The 24627-nt window shown below is 30.9% G+C and overlaps 1 protein-coding gene across 1 annotated transcript in view; it reads right to left on the reverse strand.

Moving 5' to 3' along the window:
• sff (BRSK family serine/threonine-protein kinase sugar-free frosting) overlaps positions 1-24627 on the reverse strand; it is a 649872-nt gene that overhangs the window by 254515 nt on the left and 370730 nt on the right. Inside the window, exons 5-8 of the mRNA XM_072526060.1 lie at positions 11947-12097; positions 11358-11573; positions 7647-8068; positions 7433-7566 (exon numbers count right to left, since the gene is read on the reverse strand). Of these exons, the coding sequence (XP_072382161.1) occupies positions 7433-7566; positions 7647-8068; positions 11358-11573; positions 11947-12097 (923 nt within the window). The remainder of the gene's footprint in view (positions 1-7432; positions 7567-7646; positions 8069-11357; positions 11574-11946; positions 12098-24627) is intronic.

Raw genomic sequence — 24627 nt, forward strand, 5'->3', positions numbered from 1 at the left:
ATATACATGTAACCTTTGATCTCTGGGATAAACCCACCTCCTAAACAATAGCGCCGATATATTTATTTGAAATTTTGTACACTTATTTTACCCGTTTATGGCCTTATTATCCATATATGAGTTGTCACCGATATGATAAACTCACTTACTTTTTACAAAGAGACTCTATATTAAGTACGGTGATTACTATACATATCTGATTCGAAATATCGTCAAAAAGTAACAGTGTGTAAAATTTAAACTTTTAATGAAGAGTTAAAGATTAGCCATTTCTTATGGGTTTCAAAAGAGAAGGATAAAGGGTAATGGGTAATGAATAATTAATTAATCGGCTAATCACCCGTTCAATATGATTTTTGTCAAATCGGTCCTTTTTAGGACCAACTATTCTAATTATGTCTATAAATATTAAGGGCATATCTAGAGATAAATACACTTTACTTTACTTAACTTTATCAGACATGTGCGCTTGGTACAAATGTGACGTATTTCTAGTGCAGGAAACATATAGAGGGCCAAACCTAGGGTATTTAGTATTAAGCTCATCCCTGAAAATCACATAATAAACGTAAAAGTGCTATCTCTGTCGGCAAAGAAGTAAAGAAAAACTTAAATGGGAGAGGACAAAACCAGTCAGCTGAGGGAACCTTTCAACTATGTTGAGCTTGGATCCACTATCTACGTATGTAATGAACAATATTACGGTTCCTGACTGAGGATCTGAACTTGCTTAAACCTGGCAAAAACTCCAACGACTACAAAAGCTATCGGTCAATATATTTATTTTGTCAGCTTTATAAAATACTTCTGCACATAATCCTTAATATAATTTTACCGATAATAGAACATTTACACAACTCATACCAGTAAATACTAGGACTTTTATTACGTAGACGATACATCTCCTGTTGCACAACCAAAAACTTTTGTTGCTGAAGTGGAAAAAAATCTGAATCATATCTTAAACAGAGTAAAAAAATAGATACAAGGTTGAATGCTCGAACAAATGAACTTTGATAAAATAAAGGCAGATATCGAGCACAGATTTATTAATTAAATCTTGCCCAAGTACTTTCGCTTCCTAGAGCATCTTCAGGGGTATCTGAAATAAGCCAAGAAACGTTGTTTTAAAGGAAGAAATTGATTAACCTCGATAAAGACTCGAAGTTATTGGATAATAAAAGTTTTGTGATTTGTTGACAATCCACCTAATATCTAAAGATAAGTAGCTAGAGAACGAAAGAAACCAAGTCTAGATTCGCAACATCCGCAAAAGAATAAGCTGCTCCTCGCCATCTGAACCCTCGAGAGGAATTTCCTTATCGAAGCTATCTTCCTAAAATCTTCCAGGACAGCTCTTGCCTGCAAACACCGGTTAACCTGTGTGAATGTGGGGTGGTACAAAATTCATCCCACCTACTTAGATGACTTTGCCCTTCAAATCGCTCTTTTCTGAAGTGACAAGGTTTAATTATTTGAACTGAACATATAAAGTACAGTCAGTAAGCTATTGCTTTTAAAAATGATTGCAAATTTGACAGTAACTCCACTTATATTGATTACATATTACCCCTAAATAGAAGATAAAATATTCAGAAGTATGTATTATTGGGTATATATAGGAAGTGGTATATTCTTGTTAGATAAATTAAGCATTCTTCCCTTTTTTGCGCATTACTACCAATTTTTACACAAAAATATCTATCTTAGCACTTAAATATTTATTCTAAGATAAACTATCTAGAATTATATATCGTACACAGACAAAACCAGAAATAAAATAATAAAGAAACTGTATACAAGATATCGTAAAACAATGGATGAAATAAAAGAAGTTCTTATTAATGGGATTCTTAAACGAAACGTATTAAGACATATTGACGTTAACAAAATACATTAGGAAATTTCCGCATATGAAAAAATACATCCAATTTGGTAATGAAATCCTTTTGTATCCATAAAACTATTTTTAGAAAAGCACGTACCTACCAAAAACAGGTATTTGATAGTATACATATCTATTACATACTGTAATGCGTATGAATGATAACAAAAATAAGGAGTCCCTATGAACCGTTTAGAACATACGCTGGAAATATACGGCTTAATCGCCTAGTTGCCAAACTATCGGAGCTTACTTAGACCGATATACTTATGGTTCCAATATACAGTGAAAAAGATCTGAACGACCCCTATAATATATACACGTGAACTCAGCGATATACATTCATGATACAGGGCTACTTATGAGCTCCACAAAATTTTTAAAAATTATGAAACTATAGGCAAGAACAACTAGACATTTTTAAAATGTCTATAGGCCCCAGGTCGACTCAGCCTGAATAAAATGTACATTGAGCGGTATAAAACGGGAGACTATTATTATTATGAAACTATACATGTTAACGAATCGACAGAGTCAATATTATGGAATAGTCAAATGAGCTCCGTATATCGGTGTCCACTTGACCACGGAGCTCTTTTGAACCTGAATTTTAACATGGGCGGAGTTCACTTTATGCCGTAGATATATATATATATATATATATATATATATATATATATATATATATATATATATATATACATATATATATATATATATACATATATATATATATATATATATATATATATATATATATATATATATATATTTATATATATATATATATATATATATATATATATATATATATATATATATATATATATATATATATATATATTTATATATATAAATACGTTCAAATTATCGGGTAAAGTGGTCTGTAATAAAAATCTTTCTTTTTTCTAAATTACTCAATAGTTCGCCATTTATTTAAAAGCTTCCTCAGGAGTAAACTAAAAACAATTTGAACATTACAAAAAATGTTTATATATAAATATGTCGATGACATCATATGTGCAGTTCCATCTTATCACATCAATACCACACTAAACATTTTTAATTCATTTAATAAACATCTTCAGTTTACAATTGAAACTGAGACAGATTTTAGTATACCATTTTTAGACACAAGAGTAATAAGAACAAATGACAATATTTTGACATTGGATTGGTACCAAAAGCCGACAGCATCAGGCGGGTATATAAATTACTATTCAAACCATACCACCCGTCAAAAATATAATACCGTACTAGGTATGAAAAACAGGATAATATCCATTGTTGATGACAACTTTTTACAAAAAAATCTGAACATAATATACTAAATTTTTCGTAACAACGGATATCCTAAACAATTTTTAAAAAAACTGATCCATGATTCTAATAACAAATCAATCAAATATAAAAAACTTCCCTTTATTAATGGTCTAACTCATTCTGTCATATCCATATTCAAAAATGTTCCTAATATTAGTATAGCTAAATATAATACTATGAACAGCAAACAACTATTTTCAAAAATCAAAGACCCAGTACCAACCTTATATAAAAGTAATGTGTTTATGAAATACCGTGTTTAGGATATAGCTATATTGGTCAAACATCACAATGGCATCACACAACATAAAAGTGATTGCCGCTTGAGAAAAAATACTTGCGCAGTGGTTGAGCACTATGAAAACACTGGTCATATGCTAGACTATAACAAAGCTCACATTTTGGCACAGACTGATAACTACAAAAGTAGATTATTTCTTGAAATGTATTACATTAACAAAAATAAAAATACTTTAAATTATAAAACGGACACTGGACAGTTAAGTAACATATATTGTAACATATTGAACAAAATTTATAAATATTAAAAATAGCCAACATTCATCTTAATAACAACTAACCTTAATAATTCATCAAATAAATATTATTCTTCTAACTTTTCTTTTATTGTTATTTTTATTTTTACATTTGAAATAATTTTAGTTTTTTATCGTATAGCTGTAACGAACGTGCTTAAGACAATTTAATCTTGACATTCAATATTTCAAATACTTCAATGTCAGTTTTTATTTGCGAAACCTTTTAAATTCTGTGAGTGTTTTAAAATGTATTTGTACGCCATTTTTTGTAATGTTCAAATTGTTTTTAGTTTACTCCTGAGGAAGCTTTTAAATAAATGGCGAAATATTGAGTAATTTAGAAAAAAGAAAGATTTTTATTACAGACCACTTTACCCGATAATTTGAACGTATTTATAAATTAATTTTTGGTCGAAATAATCACTTCTAATATATATATATATATATATATATATATATATATATATATATATATATATATATATATATATATATATATATATATATATATATACAAACAACACAGTTTATTAGGGCTGCAGTCAGAAGGTTTGGCCGGGATGTTACAGAAACACTGTTTTGAGTTTTGGTCGTCTACGTTTCGGAATTGTTTTATTTCTTCTTCAAGACACTGTAATTAGAAGAATGGGTAAATATTTACAATATTTCACAAATTGTCAGTGCAACTTACTAGTCGTTGAGATTATATAAAGCTATGACACTCAACATTAATAAGACACATATAAAATATAACATATAAAATTTTCTCCCTCATGTGCCGAGCTCGATTATCGAACGTTGGCTATCAAATTGGCTATAGTAGTTTTGTTGAACAAAATACATTTTAAAATTTATTTATGGTAGTAAAAATTTTGTTTGTGGCATCTTTTAATGGTGTGTTTTAACTGATCCATAGAGAACAGAAAGAAAAAACAAAAATAGTATGATTAAAAGTAATTAGGTGTTCTTCATGTTATGTTAATGGAAGTAGTATATTAAACCGGTCTTGATGGTATGCAACATGTTTTGTATGCAGGTGTATTATGGTGTGTATATGTAAAAGTAAATCTTTATTTTATTTTTAATGTTTTGTCAGTAAATAACAATAAATGTTGCTCAGGTTATCTACGCCAGACTTTTTATTTATACAAGACGTATTGGATTTTATGAAACACATTTCCAAGAAAATTCGTTTTGAATGGTTTTTTTCCTTTGCCAAAATACAGGAATCCTTGAAATTAAATTCACGTTTTAACGTTAATGCATGTTCTGTGAGCGCACAGTTATTTTTTTGGTTTTTATGTCGCTGCGATGCGAGATCAAATTACGAGATGATTCTCCAATATACACGTTTTTACAATTAGCACACGAATGTGAATGTGATGAATGATGTAAGAGTGTGAAAACGGTATCGAAGTTGTACACAAAGACAATGGATCCGTTCACAATACAGGAGTCATCGAATGTTGTTTATTCTGTACCGTGTGCCAATTGTAAAAACGTGTATATCGCAGAATCATCTCGTAATTTTCACAGTAGAGTGATCTCACATCGCGGCGACATAAAAACCAAAAAAACAATAAACGCATGTCTGCTCACGGAACATGCATTAAGGTTAAAACATGAATTTAATTTCGAGGATTCCTGTATTTTGGCAAAGGAATGAAAAATAAACATTCAAAACGTGTTTTCTTGGAAATGTGTTTCATAAAATCCAATACGTCTTGTATAAATAATAAGTCTAACATAGATAAACTGAGCAACATTTATTGTTATTTACTGACAAAACATCAAAAATAAAATAAAGATTTACTTTTACATATACACACCATAATACAACTGCATACAAAACATGTTGCATACCATCAAGACAGGTTTAATATACTACTTCTATTAATCTAACATGAAGAACACCTAATTACTTTTTAATCATACTATTTTGGTTTTTTCTTTCTGTTCTCTATGGATTAGTTAAAACACACCATTAAAAGATGTCACAAACAAAATTTTTACTATCATAACTAAATTTTAAAATGTATTTTGTTCATTATTTTATATGTTATATTTTATTTGTGTGTTATTAATGTTAAGTGTCATAGCTTTATATAAATAATCTCAACGACTAGTAAGTTGCACTGACAATTTGTGATATATTGTACATATTTACACATTCTTCTAATTACAGTGTCTTGAAGAAGGAATAAAACAATTCCGAAAGCTAGACCAAAAGTCAAAAGAGTGTTTCTGTAACATTCTGGCCAAACCTTCTGACTGCAGCCCTAATAAACTGTGTTGTTTGTTTATATCCACAGTCAATAATATCCAGTATTTCTTGTGTATATATATATATATATATATATATATATATATATATATATATATATATATATATATATATATATATAAGAATTACTGGATATTAGTGACTGTCAATATAAACAAACAACACAGTTTATTAGGGTTGCAGTCAGAAAATTGGCCTGGATGTTAATGAAACACTCTTATGACTTTTTGTCTAGCTTTCGGAATGGTTTTATTCCTTTTTCAAGACACTGTAATAAGAAAAAATGTAAATATTTATAAAATATCACAAATCTTCAGTGCAACTTACTAGTCGTTGAGATTATTTATAAAAGCATAGACACTTAACATTAATAACACACACATAAAATATAAAATAGTGGACAAAATACATTTTAAAATTCTTTAAAATTTAGGTAAAAATAGTAAAAATTTTATTGTCATCTTTTACTGGTGTGTTTTAACTCTGGCACATAGAGAACAAAAAGAAAAAATCCTATGATTAAAAAGTAATTAGGTGTACTTAATATCATATTTCTTTTTAAGAAATACTAGAGGCCCATCTTAGGTGATTTTAATTTTTAAACCTGTCTTAATGGTATGAAACATGTTATGCATATAACTGTTATTTGTCTGGGTACGGATGCAGGTAGATATTAATTTTATTTTGGATGTTTTTCCAGTAAGTAACAATAAATGTTGCTCAATTTATCTATGTCTGACTTTGTATTGATGCAAGATGTACTCGATTTTATGGAACACATTTCCAAGAAAACACGTTTTAAATGGTTCTTTTCCTTTGCCAAAATAGAGGAATCCTCGAAATTAAATTCATGTTTCAACGTTAATGCATGTTCTGTCAATGCACATGCATTTATTTTTTTTGGTTTTTATATCGCTACGATGTGAGATCACCCTACTGTGAAAATTACGAGATGATTCTCCTATATATATTTTGTTACAATTATATATATACATACTTATAGAAATACTAATGGAAATTAGTAAGAATGGAAAATTAGAAAATCATGAATGTCAATTTCTATCAAATTAACAAGAAAAATACATCTGTACATTGTAAAAATACATCTTCAAACACAAGTAAAATAAGAAAAGCTACTGTAATCTTTATTATTATTATTTAGACTTTCTTTTTAGCTTAGCAACACTAGCTAGTTCAAGCGATTAATGTTTTGCATTTTGATACTTTGCTTTGAACATCATGTTTGTATCTCGTTGGTAATCTGACAGATCGTAATTAATGAATATAACATGCAGATAGTAAAATAACACAAAAAAATTATATTTAAAAATAGTAAATTGTTCGATATAATGCAGAACTTAGTAAATTACTAATTAAGAAAATTAATTTTGTTTTACTTACAGTGGGTATTTGTAGGGGTAATGGTACTATTAAACATTACAGGACTAGAAGCTCCGGGCGATCTTGTAGGGGAATGAATACTTAAACTGCTATGAGTACTTCCCGTCGATGGACTTCTTCTAGCATGATGCCTTCTAAGAGAAAATTATAGTAATTTTTTTTCATATTATCAATAAATTTATTTTATATATAGAAATAAATAATAAGTACTCACTTATAGTGGGACCTCCTTGGAGTTAACGGTGACCCTTCACTAATCTGTCCAAACTGAAGCGTATTTTGCCCATTCACTCTACACGTGTCTATCCTCTTTTTAGGCGGATCTTGTCCATCCGTAGTCCTCACTCTCAACACCGAATCAGTCTCATCTTCACAGGCAGGTCTTCTTCTCTTCCTCTCCAATAATAAAAAATAAATAACTTTCTCTGTGTTGTGACTAGGGCTTAACAAATGCTGAATAAGTTTCTCTTTCTCTTTAAAACAGCCAAGGCTACAGATGGCTTGTAGTACGTCTGGATCTACTGCATCTATGGACGGTAGTACGTGAGTTTGAACGACCTCCATCATTGGCAGTTCGAGTTCCAGTTCCCCCTTTCCGCCCGCCGTTACCCACGGGTGTTTATTTATTTCCGCTAACTAAAAAACAAGTTATTAGATATTAATAATTTTTATTTTATCGCTTAACTAACGTTCTTTCTCCTAACGATTGACATATCCAATTCTCTTATGCTACACTCAAATTAATAAATTATTGTTGTATTTTTATAATCCTCAATATACGAGCAATAAACAGAAATAACATATTATGCCTCTCTCTCTCTCTTTATATAAGTCACTGTACTTGTTTTTCGAGCTCTTTAATTTCCAATTATATCGCATAAGTTCATATTAAATCAAATACTATTTTTTTGTCGATGAATTACATGAGATTTGTAAATAAATAAAATCTTATAAAATTTAAATCCTTAGAACAAGAGTTAAGGCTCCCCCAAACCAACGCGAATTATCCGCAGCGGATTCGTGACGGAAAGTTCGCAGTCGAATTCCTGACGGAATTCGTAAAGAACTTCATATTGAAGCGAATATATTCGCGTCATACTCGTATGTGTCTAGTATTGAGAAGAGTTGGTGACAACGAAAAACAAAGAATACTACTCAGTGATCTCAATTCTTCACAAAAATGTATACATCATCAGATGAATAAGAAGCTCTTGTAATGTTAGCAATGGAGGACGACAATTCAAGGTAAAATTATTATCTATAGTTATCCTAAAACAACAATATGGACTATATTATGAATTTAATCTTAGGAAAAGAAGAAAATGGGTTCATGATATCAATCTAGAAAGACTGAAATGTGGGGAATATCACACGCTGATGCCTCAATTACGAAAAGACGATAAAAGATGCTACATTTATTTTATAATGACAATAGATTGTTTCGATGAACTGTTGCACCTTGTAGAAAATGATATTAGAAAATCAGACACGAATTACCGAGAAGCTATTTCTCCCGAAGAACGGTTGGCCATAACATTAAGGTAAGAAAATGAAAAAAAAACTGCAGGCATTATTTATATCATTAATTTACTACAGTAAAAGAGAATAAGGATCAAAATAACTCTAAAATATACTTTATGTATTGTTAGGGTCAAAGGAATTGACATAGTTGGAAACTGATGGATTATGAGAAGCTGCTTGGTTGAAACTCTGCGCCAAGTTGTGTAGTGTAACATAATTATTTTCACAATTTACTTCATAGAACCCAGAAGTATTCGATTGTTTAGGTAATGCAGTGTCATTTGGTGAAGGTACAACCGATACAACCGAAATACTTCCGACGGAAGAGGGCTTTTGATAGGTGTCTGTACTTTCAGCTCTAGATTGATGGCTATTCAAAGAACTTTCCTCCAATTGAAGCAACTCCTGCTCCATGATAACTTACGCAATCTTCATTTTTGTTTCAATTTGCCTTCTAGGAGAGAAAGATTTTACCGTAGAAGCATGAGCCAAAAACAGTTGATCGGTAGCATCATGCACTACTCTCTTTTTGCTCTCAAAATAACTGATCATATCTTTCACAGATGTGGATGGCTCAGAATTGCGTTTTCTGTTTGTTCTGCCTGTAGAAGGAGTTTCATTTGAAAGAGTAACCCTAGGAGCTTCATTTCGAGTAGGTTTCGATGAGGAGGGTTGAATCTTATTCTGGGACTCATCTGTCTGAGTTGTTAGTAGATTTTTACTACACGTTGGTTTCTGTACTGCGGAATTTTCATCCGTTAATATATTTTCGGGTGATTCTATATTTGGGAATGCTTCAGATTCTTGTGTATCAACATCTGTGACATTGGATGCAGTCTTAGCAAAATTTAGGAACGGTTTGAACGATTCCATATGATCTGCCCATATCCATTTTTTTTATCGCTTGCCGCTTGTCCAGTTCTAGTTTTATTAGTTCTTATGTACTTAGCGTACGTATCGCGCAGATTCCTCCATTTTTTTTAATCTCATCCCCTGAAACAAAATACTCTTTTTTAGGTATCTGGCTACCGGAGATACATTTTATACAATAGGCCATAGTTTTAGAGTCGGGTTTTCGACTGTAAGTGCCATAGTTGTAGAAGTTTGTGAAGCTTTATGTAGAAATTTGCAACATATTTACTTGCCCGAACCAACTACAGAAATATGGAAAAAATCTGAAGAAGGTTTTAGAAATACCTGGCGATTCCCAAATTGTATTGGTAGCATCGATGGCAAGCATGTTACTATCAAGTGTCCAGACAATACAGGATCTAATTATTGGTGTTATTTGAATAAGTTTTCTACAGTATTAATGGCTATTGTTGGCCCAGATTATAGATTTCAGTTGATATTGGCGGTTTTGGTAAAAACAGCGACGGTGGAATATTCGAAGCTTCCAACATGGGAAGAAGATTTGAAACAAATCAGATGGGTGCACCTGAGCCGAAAAATCTCCCAGGCCAGAATGAACTTTCCCCCCATGTCTTAATTGGAGACGAAGCCTTTGCACTAAAACCATACTTGTTGAGGCCCTTACCATACAGTCAAAGCAGAACAGATATTTTCAAGGAAAATTATAATGTGAGGATCTGTAAAGCGAGAAGAGTAGTAGAAAACGCTTTCGGAATATTGGCACAAAAATGGCGTATATTCTACAGACCAATGGAAACAAAAATTGATACTAGTATTCTCATTGTGAAAACTGCATGTATTTTGCATAATTTTCTAAGGACAAAAAATATGATGATAGATTCATAGAACTTTTAGATCCACCAGAGCCTGAACTTGGAGCATTTCAAAATTTGGACAATCACCCAAGGAGAGCTGCAAGACTGGCATTTTCTGTTCGAGAAAAATTTGCCACGTATTTTAATTTAGGACTATGAATAGATTGTTCACGATGAAAATAATGGACTCTTCTTGCAGTAAATATAGTATTGTTTAGGCCTCTGCTTTTCTTTAGTCTTAGATGTAGAAAAATAAACCAATACAAATCGTAAAACTACTCACCATTTTCGCCTATTTCTTCTCCTATTCTAGTCCAAATCTTGTCCTTTTTCCTTACATTTTTATAATCTTCATGAGAAAGGTCATAGAGAATAAGATACTTTCGAACCAACTCAATAATTCTCTCCATTTTCAATTTTTTCACATGCGAAACCACTGCGAAACTGATAAAAACGCTGTCGAGTGCGAACTAAGATTCCGGACGAATAAATACGCAGACAAAACGCATGCCCGAACGACGAAAATCGTACTTGTCTGAACTTGTATACTTACCACAGTGGAAACAATTCAATGCGAATCGTATGCGGTACGGAATTCCGCAGGTAATGCGAATTTTCCGCGTTGGTTTGGGGGAGCCTTAATATTAGGTAAAATGTAATATTTTTTTAATACTTACGGTTAAACGCTTTTCTGGATTTACTTCGATCATACCTCTAAGTAAGCTTTGGCAGTTAGGGGGAACGAAGTGAGGGATGTGAAAGACACCTCTCTTAACCTTTTCTAACAATTGTCGAAGATTATCGTCGTCGAATGGTAAAGCACCAACAAGAAGAGCGTATAAGATTACACCGCAAGACCAGACGTCTGCTTTTCTGCCGTCGTATTTTTCTCCCTGGTAAAATTATTCCAGAATAAATTATAGTTTAATGTGATCTCTGTACTAGATATTAACAAATAGTTGGTTCCATACTCGACCGAATTGGATCGCGCGACCTCTGAATTGTCACTCTTAGTGAGTAAGCGCTATGTCCTCTTCGCTACCGAGAGGTAATGTTATTAAATTTTGCTGTTCATTTAAAATAACATATCAAATCCTATGAATTGGACACTACATAAAGAAATAAACAATTCTTCGTAACTCACACCAAGACATTGCTTGTTGTGTGTTATTGCCCTGGGCATATTAGCAGATACGTCTTGCATATAAATTTAATGTTTTGCCACTTATTTCTTTAATATCTACATACTATTGTATATAAACTTACCCTAATAACTTCTGGGCATGCGTAATGGGGAGAACCGCAACTAGTTTCCAACATTGAACCCATAGGTTGTAAAGAGGCCATTCCAAAATCAGCTATTTTTATGTTGTTTTTCTCATCTAAGAGTAAGTTTTCAGGTTTAAGGTCTCGATGACTACAAAATAAATATTATTATAAACTAAAAATATACATTGATATACGAAAAGTCCAATTATACCTTTAAAATTTGGACAGGAAATAAGATAGCGAAGTGAAGATGTAAAACCATAGTTATCTAGGGGGAAGTAGTTGGTATCCCAAAATAAACAGGGTTTGGTTGATAGTTATAAGATCATAATTATGTGAAATATTATAAAAAAATTATTTTATCTTAAAAGAGAACAAAACAAAATTTTTATTTTGTATCTTAATTTCATAAGATACATCTATAATATATAATATTGGATTTTGGATACCACCCCACAGTAAAAAAAAAACAAATAGTTTCCTCAATAAATTTAGGGTATAAGAAGACAACCAATTTTAAATAAAATTTTAACTCATACAGTTTTCGTAATATCATCATATCATCATAATTTTATTTTATCTACCTCACTTATTATGAGAATTTAGACATATTATGTACATTTTTAAATGAAGGGGTTTAAAATATTTTTAATTGTTTTGACGACAATGTTGTTTTACTGTTCTGTATGATGTTTTATGACTCACAAAATGGTACACTACAAATAATAAGCTATAGTATCGTGTTTGCCTCTTAGTAACAAAAAGACTTCGGTCTAATAGTCATCAACTAAAAACTGATTAATTTTTTCTATCTTAATATATTTGTTATATCCTCCCCTTTAATTTTCTATGTCGCATGTTAGTATTCGATCAGTTGTTAATTTTGGACACAGCCACATGTCTTCTTTAAGTCAATAAATCAAAATTTGTCTTTAAGTTAATCTATTTTTATCCGTAGTGGTTATGATATTTCGAATGTCGCTAAAAGTTCATTAATAATGAAGATACCAAAGAATATAGACATTCTTTGAAGATACTGTGTATGTACTACCTAAACTCTGACGTCACAATGGGTGGGATTTCGAAAACCTTTTTAAGCAAATCTGCTTTACATTTATTTCCCCCATAAGAAGTTGGAAAGTTGATTTTTTAAATGTTTTAAAGAATAAATAAGGACTTTCGCTTCTGAATATCCATTCTGTGCGATTCGTTTTATAAGTTGTTCGTGAATTTGTGAGGTAACAGTATCAAAGTATTAAGATATTTTCTGTCAAAGTTCATATTTTGAGGTTATATTGTGTTGGATTAAAACTTTAATTATTTTTTCTTTATTTCAAGGTATTTTGTTGTTGTTTTTATATCATTTAATTTATTTACGAAGTTGAAAAATATTAAAATTTTTGTTTTATTCTTTTTTAGGTGCCAGTAATTTTATCCCATGAAAGTGCTAAAGATATTCGTTTTATAAGGACTGTTATTTTATTATTACATCAATACAATACAATAAAATGGTTATGTGCTTTGCTCTAAAGTGTAAACATTACAGTGAGCAAAAACATGCAAGTTTTTTGTGTTCCCTTTAAAAATTTCAGAAAAGAAGAAGTGGATAAATCTCATGAGGTAAAAGTAGTTATTAGTTTGTTTAATATTGCTTATATTTTAGATATTCTGTGATTGTCTTTTCAGATTTATACGTTGGGATGGTGTATTCTGTGTTTATACTATGTATCTGTCATGATAAGATAATTTAAAATGTAATTGTGCCCTTTGTATGTTAGGCTAAAATTAATAACATTATTTTGATATGTTTTCAGGAGGCAAGATAGAGAACCGCCTAAGTACTCGTTAGTTTGTAGCTGTCATTTTGTGGACCAAGATAGGAAAAATGGACCTACAATTTTTGAGCATAACATAAAGAGAAAGTTTCTATTCTCCACTCCAGAAAAACGGTAAGCTTAAAATCGGATTTAAATGAATACCTTAATATAAATTTATTAAATAAATTTATTTTTATACATAAATTTTATAACATTAATAAACTTTTCCAAAATTAAATAGTGTTTCATTAAGTATTTACAAGGATTGCTCCATTAGATGTGGATTTAGAGTGTTATACCTTTTATAAAGGATACTTATTACAAGATTTACAACAATAAATTCCTGATTGAAAAATGGACTTGTCACAATTAACTTCAGAGGTAGATTTTAAAATTATACCTGGTTTGAAGACAATTTGGAATAAGTGACAATCATATTTTATCTTAGAAGAGATCAAATGATAAAATTTAATAAAACATATTAGGAATTGATCATAATACAATTTTCCTTATTACAACAAAGCTAGCATGTCATAAATTTGTTTAACGGTTGATTTGTAAAGATATATTTATACCTTCAAGAGTAAAAGCTATAAACAACATTAAAGATTCAAAACCAAGTTAAAAAAATATATTTGTTGTTAAATATAAAGCAATTTTTAAAATGACACAATATATAAATTTTTATTTGTTTGAGAATTGTATGAACATTATGATTGTATTTTTTATACTCCTCTACAAATATGTTGCTTGAAGTTAATAAATCAACAAATAAATGTATCTTTAAAAGTTTACACTTCAACTGGCTCAAGTACAAAATTTGATTGATGATTGATGTTGCACCCCCTTACTAACACCAATAAACTACTTTATGAGTAATACTCCTCAACTTCTTTAATAAGAGAGTATTGAAAATTCGTTAAAGCAGCACATAACTGCAGTATATAGCTGCAATATATTGTAACACTTTATTCTTCAGATCGCCCTCTCAACATGTATCCTAGCTTTTGCTATGGTTTCTGTTTCATACACCTGTGCCTCTGTAAACTGAGGGATACTTAGGAAAGGAGGAATATTTAAGTGTACCCCCTCAGGCAATAAATCTTTAATTAAGAAACTTTTATCCGCTAAAATAACATCACCATAGCTCATTTGGTCTAGAATGCCACAGTTTTTAACAATTTGTTTATCAGAAGTGGATCCAGGATAGGCACTGCTGACATATTATGTGATGACACCATATGGTGCTACTCCTACAAGAACCAGTAACTACCTGGTGCTACCAGTAACTTCTGTCCCAATTTTAAAACCTCTATAATTATACCCCATGTGGTAGGCAAAATATTTCGTTGCATCTTTTGTTTATTTGGTTTGTTATGTTGGAAAGAATGTTGTGATTTTTTCTGTGTATAGATTTAGTCACTTTATTGATCATAGTCATACTTTATTTTAACTAATATCCTGATGTATTATATGGGATGATTATGAAATCAGTTATTAGGAATTTATTTATATAATTTTTAGGTATTTTTTGTATACTCTTATGTCATATGGACTATTCTGCCTGTGTGTTCTTAATTGAATATGTGGGTTCGAAGTTGTTGTTCAAAAAAGTTGGCCACTGTTGTTCACTGGATTTCGTAACTCCTCATTTTCATGAAAGAATATACATATAACGGGGCAGTAAGATGTTTCATTCATTTGAATTTGAATTCTAATTTGAACATATTACTTTTAATCTTAAGTCTTTCCAGATTATGTTCAATTATAATTACAAAACACTTCCTTTAGCTGACTTTTTAGTGTCACTTAGGTAAAGTTATTATTGTCATTGCTACCTCTATGGCTAGCATAGTTAGATTGCTTTTCTGATATTAGTATTTAATATTTTGGTCAACAAATTATCGTTTACAGTTATATTTACTTCTTTTCTTAGGCATTCAATTATTGATTTTGGATATAGAACTAGAACATCTTGTTCTCTCTTAGTAACGTCAGAACGAATCATTAATTTGTAGTTTCTACAGAAATTGGCTTGTTCGTTCTTGATGCTTTGTTTGCTGAGTACTTATTTATTACTTACTTCTTTACCTATTACTATTTGGATATTTTGGGTATAGTCATTATTGGCATACTAAACGTCATGTAGCTCTCTTATGTCTGATATTCTTATAAATATGTTGTAGCTACCTGCTATAGTTAGTGAATATCAGCATAAGTTAATTTGTTTTAATGTTGATTTAGATTCAGTGATTTAGTCTACGAATATTGTAGTTTAGGCACATATTACTGGACGTGGGTATCTGCTGATCTAATATATTTGGATTATTTGATTAGAGTGTGAATTGGTGACCCATTTGCCTGGTTGATTATATCTTTGGATATGCTACTCTATAAATCTGTTGTCCACTGGTTGATCTATTTTGAATTTAGTGCCCAATTCAACACTTAAATTGGTTTATACATATTTGGCATTTTCTTTATTGTTACTTTTTGGATTATTTGATTAGAGTGTTTTTCATTTGCCTGATTGATGATATCTTTCGATATGCTATTCTATAAATCTGTTGTCCACTGGTTGATCAATTTTGGATTTTGTGCCCAATTCAATACTTAAATTGGTTTATATATGTTTAGAATTTTTTTTATTGTTACTTATAATTTGTGAATCGGCCCAAATATCTGCCTGATTGATTATCCTTGGATATGCTACTATAAATCTGTTGTCCACCGAATAGTCAATTTTGGAATCAGTGTCCGATTTTATATTATTGTGATATGTATGAATTAAGTATTTGTCTTTACGACCATTTTAGGCTACATGAAAGCCTTACTTTAGTTTATGTACTTTAGATAGTATGTGACTTATTAGTCACTTAGTAATATTTGTATATCTTTAGATGGATCCTTCTTTCTACATCATTCATTATCTGTGGTTAAAGTCTTGTATCCTTTGATTGTATTGCAATGATGGAAACTTTGGCTAATCAACAGTTAAGTGTCTATAAGTGTCTGGAGCTTTTGTCATAATTCACGGTTCATATCTAGTCTATGATTTTTGTTAGGTATGCAAAAAATTTTCGTTTAAATTTTATTTCTCCGAGTAAGAGGGGAGTGTAATGAGTCCGTCACTTTAATAATTCTTTCATCACTTTTAAATAAAATTTTTAAATTCATATTCCTTTAATATCCTTAAATTTTTAATTTTTAAGTTGGTATGAAGTAGCGACTCCAAGCGGCAGTTTTGGAAAACTATATACCGTAAAACGAAGTTACTTTGCACTGAGCAGGGTTACTTTGCACCAAACGTGTAAAAGTATATTTTCTGTAAACCTACGCTCAATTTTGTTTATATATTTGTACTACCTCTAGAGCACATAGGCAACATCGCAATACGTGAGTAAGACGAGCGTGATTGTCTCTGATGTCACCAGTTATCTATCAGCAACGATTAGAATATTAACCTAGAAAATCAATTTTCTAATTTTGCAAAATCATACTGTGCAGACAGTCCCAGCGGACACAAATTGGTAAGTACACGTCTAATGGCATATACCACAATCGATTGCGATTTTTAGTTGTTAAAATAACGGTTTTAAACCAGGATATCAATAACAAAAAAAATCATTGTTTACATGTGCACTTAAAGGTTAATAGGAAAATGATTTTTAGGAAATGCCCAGACGCTATAAAGGGAAACTGGGATCTCGCAAATATGCAGACTACTCAGAAGAAGATTTAAAAGTATGTCTGTCAGCAATAAAAAATGGCATGAGTACAAGAGTGGCCGCTGAATCCTTTAACATTCCAAGGAGAACTATTTTTTACAAATTAAAAGGAGTACACGCTGGAAAACCTGGATACCCATCAATATTCTCTTATGAAGATTAAAGGTGCTTCGTACAATGCATTCATAGCCTTGGTGATGCTGGATTTTCTATTACTGGATTGGAATTACGACAAATAATCAAGACTCATTTAAATCACCAAGGAAAAAAAAATAACTCGCAAATCATTTTCAAGTCGTCATAAGGACCTTACTGCAAGGATGGCCTCAAACATAAAAAGAAGTAGAGCAGCACTCAATGCAGACCAAATGACTAAATACATACAAAATTTAAAACAAACATTAACTGGTGTGGAGCTAGATACTATTTTTAATTATGACGAGACGAACTGAACAGATGATCCCGGACAGAAAAAGGTATTAACTAAACGTGGGGTTAAATATCCTGAACGAATTTGTAACTCTTTAAAAAGTAGCATTTCTCTTATGATGTGTGGAAATGCAGCTGGTGAGCTACTACCTCCTTATGTGGCGTACAAATCCAAGCATTTGTGGGACACCTGGACTGAAAATGGCCCCTCTGGTTCGCGTTATGCAAATACTGCATCTGGTTGGTTCGAATCACAGACATTTGCAAATTGGTTTGACACTATTCTATTGCCCAGGCTTAAAAATAATCAGGGAAAGAAGGTCGTTTTAGGAGACAATTTGTCTTCTCATATTAATGTTGAATTAATATGAGAAGACAAATTGTCTCCTAAAACGACCTTCTTTCCTTGTTGAAGTCTTGGATTTTTGTCGAAAACAGGACATTCATTTTATGTTTGTCTTCGAATAGCACCCACGTTACACAACCGCTAGATGTTGCTTAATGGCCCCCATTATTTACCCCAATGAAAAAGGCCTGGAGGGAAATTTTATCTGAATATAAGGAAACTCATGTGGGGGTAGATCAAATGTACTTAAGAAACAGCATTTTCCAACGCTTTTACGATCATTAATCGAAAAAATACAAAAGAATAGCGATGAGATATTAAAGTCGGGATTTAGGAAATGTGGTATCATTCCTTATGATATAACACCGCTCTTGGAGCGGTTAAAAACAACTCAGCAATCTAGTGTGATAACTGATAGTCATACAACAAATAATAATAAATTAAGTTAGTCAGATATCGAAAACAGTTTCATTCGATATTTAGAAGATAAAAGAAAGGAAGCCACCCAGTTTAAGACACGTGGGAAGAAAAAGAAAATAAATGTTTCAACAGGACAAAGTATGGCCCATTCTGAAATTTGTTTAGAAGATCTAACTGAAGCATCTACTTCCATACATCATCAAGCTGTTGAGCCAGAAGTCGTTGATGATTCAGAGAACGATATTGCTTTGGACGACCACTTTCCACTAGGTAGGGATTCATCAGATGATGAAATAAATGAGCTGCCAGAGATGGAAGAAGAAATCGAATTAAATGAAAAACTCGCCTCAGGTTCTCTTGGAATAAATATTGCCGAAAAAGTTAAAAACTCTGCATTAGATCATGATAAAAAAATATTGGTGAGTACGTTTTATTTGTCTATGAAGATCATGTTTATCCTGGAGTCATAACAGCAATAGAAAATGACGGAGTGATGGTCAACGCCATGTCAAAATCGTTAAAGTTTTGGAAATGGCCAGAAAGACGCGATGAAATATGGTATTCGTGGGACAATGTAATTGGCGCCATAAATCCTCCCAAGAACATTTCCAGACGAGAATTTTACATTGTTTCAGAATGCGACAAATTGTAGTGGGATTAGATTCAAACTTTGAATTTTCACTATTGTAATTATAATAAAGTTTGTTCATTTCAAATGTAGCAATGTTCTTTCCCGTTAGGCTTCTTTCATAAATGTAGGTAGGTTTATATTAAAAAAACTGGGCCGATCAACATTTTTTTGCATTTAAATGGTGCAAAGTTTAAAATGAGATAGGATTACTTACTATGCACCAGCAAGCATTTTGTAGCCAAATATTATTAAAATATCAAGTGGTGCAAAGTATGACTCTTCTAGGGTATACTTTGTACCACTAATAAAATTCTCGAATAATGTCTTAATTATGCAATATAACTAAAAAACAACTATAATAAGAGCTATATTACGACCTGTTGAATAGATATTTATAATAAAAAGTTCAGATCTTCTTTCGAGTAACGTTATATCCACTCTAAGAAAATAAAACTAAAAACTATGGTGCAAAGTTACCCCGTTTTACGGTACACGCTTCTTCTTCCGACTAGCAACTAGTAGTGACTCTTCTATTGACTTGGGGAAGTTGGGTTTAAAAAGTAGGCGGCTAGAGATGGACTAGAATTTGTTTTTAAGAATAATAAAGTTTTTTTGGGGAAGAAAAGTTGAAGAAAGTTTTGATTTGTTTTTTTTTTTTTAGTGTTCCGTTTGGTTTCTAGCCACTCTAAGCCGGTAAGTGGATCCAATTATTAATCAAAAAATATAAAAACCATCAGCCATTTTGATTTCTAAAATATTGTCATTTTTCCTTTGATAGTTAATATACAGGGTGATTGATTAGTGTGAGGAAGCTCAGTAGATCTGTTATAGTAAAAATTACAAAACAAGTTATTGACAAAAATTGTAGGCAGCTTTAAACTATACATTTTAAAATTAGTTACAATCTTACAGGGTGTTCCATAAGATGGTGGCAGACCAAACTTATGTTTTTTTTTTTTTTTAATAGAACACCCTATATTTTATTTGAAATTTGAAATCTGCTTCACTTCCACATCACAACAATGAAAAGTTTTATTATGTTGTAACAAAAACAAATGAGGAGTGATGTAACAAAAACCAATGAATTAAAGCTGGCTAGCAGAATGTGCCGGAGAGTGACTACTTGACAGTCATGAGAGGATTCGGCCAATTTGCATGCCCTATCGAGACCGTAAAGTGCGAATAATAATGACAGGATACTTAAAAAAAAAAGAAATAAAATAAATGAAAGTGGTAAATTATGGAAGTTGCTCTAAGATATGATTGGGCGCCAGGAAAGTATTAACATATACCTTCCAAGGTATCTTGTAAAGCTGTTTGCTACAATAAACGGGAAACAGGTATTAATTAAAATATTTAGTTTTCACCACAAATTTTAATCCCTATCCAAATATATACAATATAATTTTTTTTATAGCTACCCATCAGCAATTATGTACAGTTAATCTAGTTACTTATATACAAAGAAAAATACCCTGGTTACACACAACTGATCCTTGATAAACTGAATTTACAAATAATAAAATATGGGAACAAATTTAATGACTATACCTAAAAAGGTAATTTACTTGCCTACTAGAGATGTAACTCTGTATTTCGGCTTTCAATTAAATGTCTTAACAAGTAATAAGGACACTATCCTGAAGGGATAGATGTCCAAAGGTTTAAATATATAATAATACAATAACAATTAATAACTCTCTGATTAAATGTGTACACAAGAAATCGTACAAATAAGTTAAACGGGAGGATTTAAAACCTCAACCTACTTAGTCCCTAAATATAATTAAATATTATTTTAGAATAAAAATGATGGTTTTTTTATTATTATTTTAAAATATTATGATTTAAAGTTAAAAAAAAATATAAAAAAGATTAAAACTAATAAATAAACTTAATACAGGTTTACGAGATTTTATATTCTGAAGGAGGAAGATACTTCTCGCTGCTTTCTCAAATTGTCCGGGAATAACAAGACCAGATCTGGACCTCTGGAGAACAGCCACGTCAAAAAAAATCAACTCTGGAACCAGGTGTAGTTCCGACCAGGTATTAACTTACAAATTCTTCTTGAAAACATCCAAAAAAAAAACAAAATCAAACATTTTTCCCTCGACTTCTGCTTGGCTCCCAGAAGTAGGCTAAAAAACATTTGTTTTAGAGTTCTTTCTTACTCTTGATACAGAGTAGGGAAAAAACACAAGGTTTATGAACCTTAAAAGGTTTTATAAAGTTTACTTATGAAGTGTGGAAGCAAAAATTTAATGGTTTTGTAAATGATGTGATCTTCGTATGGTTTGACAGTATTTTAAGTAAAGTGGATTAATTATATCGAAAATTTTAACGAAAAGTATGATATGGATAATAATATATTTTATAATATAATGAACGGTATACGACAGAATATTTTTATCGATACTCTTAATAGATAATAAATTGTTTTAAAGATAGATAATTATCTTTTTTTAAGGCCCGGAAGTAAAATTAAAATACATATGATTTTATATCAATAACACCTTCGATTTACATGTTGAATTTTCTTAATGAAATGATGGGAAACATTTCAGATAAATATATCGAATCAAATGAAGAATAACAATACTGTAGGATCTCAAAAATGGCTGATGGTTTTTATATTTTCATTTTATTGATAATTGGATAAACTTACCGGCTCAGAGTGGTTATAAACCAACAGGACACAAAAAAAACCAAACCAAAACTTCCTGCAACTTCTTCTTAAAAAAAACTTAAATATTCTAAATAAAAACCTTTTAGGCCTTCTCTGGCCTCTACCTCTAAACCCAAGTGTCTCTACCAAACGTCGAAGCAGAAGTGAGTAATCAGTACTTGTTTTGAGTTAGCTAAACTATGATTGCAAATATAGACGCTGGGTGTCGCTGTTGAATACCAACTTAAAATTTAAGAATTAAGGAAATTATTAAGAGGATATGAATTTAAAATTTTTATTTAAAGTGAATAAAGAATTATTGAAGTGACGGACTCGTTACATTCCCCTCTTACTCGAAGAAAAAAAAATTTAAATGAAAATTTTTTTTTTCATATCTAACAACAATCATAAAATAGGTATGAACCGTGCGTCATGGCAATATCTCGAACAGAAGCTTAACTGTTTGTTAGCCAAAGTTTCCATCATTGTAGTAGAAGCAAAGGATACAAACAAAACTAAACTTTTTAGCCATGGCACTAGTTTGCCAAATGTAGCTAAAATACACTAACTTAAAAACTAACTTCCGAACAATCCACATCGATTCGCAAGATTACAATTAACCACAGATTATGAATGATGTAGAAAGGAGGAGACATCCAAAGATATACAAATATTACTAAGTGACTTACAAGTCATGTATTATCTAAAGTACATAAACTACATTAAAGCTTTCATGTAGCCTAAAATAGTCGTAAAGACAAATACTATATCTCAAAATAATGTGAAATCGGACACTGATTCCAAAATTGACTATACGGTGGACAACAGATTTATAGTAGCATATCCAAGGATAATCAATCAGGCAGAAGTGTGGACCGATTCACAATTTATAAGTAAAAAATACCAAACATATATAAACCAATTTAAGTATTGAATTGGGCACTAAATCCAAAATTGATCAACCAGTGGACAAAAGATTTATAGATTAGCATATCCAAAGATATAATCAACCAGGCAAATGAGTCACCAATCTCCTACTCTAATCAAATAATCCAAAAAGTAACAATAAGAAAAATGCCAGATATATATAAACCAATTTAAGTGTTGAATTGGGCACTAAATCCAAAATTGATCAACCAGTCGACAACAGATTTATAGAATAGCATATCCAAAGGTATAATCGACCAGGCAAATGGGTAACCAATTCACACTCTAATCAAATAATCTAAATAAATTAGGTCAACATATACCCACATCTGGTAATATGTGCCTAAACCACAATATTCATAGACTAAATCATTGAATCTAAATCAACATCAAACAAATTAACTCATGCTGATATTCACTAACTATAGCAGGTAGCTATAACAGATTTATAAGAATATCAGACATAAGTGAGTTACATGGCATTTAGTAAACCAATAATAACTACTCAACATATCCAAAAAGTAATAGTTAAAGAAGTAAGTAAACAAGTAAATAGTAAATAAGTAAGTAATCAACAAACAAAATATCAAGAACGAACAGGCCAATTTCTGTAGAAACTGCAAATTAGTGATTCGTTCTAACATTACTAAGAAAGAACAAGATATGTTCTAGTTCTAAATCCAAAATCAATAAGTGAATGCCTAAAGAAAAAAGTGAATGTAACTGTAAACGGTCATTTGTTGACTAAAATATAAATTACTAATTTCAGAAAGCAATCCAACTATGCTAGCCATAGAGGTAGCAATGTCAAGAATATCTTAACATAAGTGAGACTAAGAAATCAGCTTGAGGAAATCTTTTGTAATTATAATTGAACATAGTCTGGAAAGACTCAAGATTAAAACTAAAATGTTCAAATTAGAATTCAAATTGAAGATGGTTAACTAATTATAAACGAAACATTTTACTGCCTAGTTATCTACATAACCTGTTATGAAAATGGTGAATTCCGAAACTCATCGAACAACTGAGGCCTCTAATTGAACAACAACTTCGAACCCACGTATTCAATCAAGTATGCATAGGCAGAATAGTCCATATGACATAAGAGTATACCAAAAAAACCTAAAAATTAAGTATATAAATACTTCCTAGTAACTGATTTTAGAATCATCCCATATAGTACATCAGAATATTAATTAAAATAAAGTATGACTATGACCAATAAAGTGATTAAATCTATACACAAAAAATCACAACATTCTTTCCAAACCAAATAAACAAAAGATGATAATCAAGTTCACAAACAAAATATATAATAGTAGTATTTAATATAGTTCCATACAAGTATAAAGTAAACAAAGATAAGTGTACCTAATAATAAGAATAAAAAGGCTTAATAATTTAAACTTATATAACCAAATAATAAGCAAGGAATAAGCTGAACATATACAGTATCTGGTGATTAATAATAAAGTTCCAAGAAAATACCAAATCGTAATCAAAACCGAGCCAAAACAATAATAGTCAAAATGGTAGATTAACTTTATTAGACAAACTTAAGTTAATCTTCTTTTGAAGAAGAGGATGCTAAGTCACCTACGGTATTGTCTGGAAGTAAATCCTTTATATGAAATTGACCAATTCGTCTATTTGTCGAATTGTCTTTTAATTCATATACTAAAGGAGATATTACTCGAACGACAGTACAA

This window comes from Diabrotica undecimpunctata, chromosome 3, assembly GCF_040954645.1.
Source record: "Diabrotica undecimpunctata isolate CICGRU chromosome 3, icDiaUnde3, whole genome shotgun sequence".
Classification (NCBI taxonomy): Eukaryota; Metazoa; Arthropoda; class Insecta; order Coleoptera; family Chrysomelidae; genus Diabrotica; species Diabrotica undecimpunctata.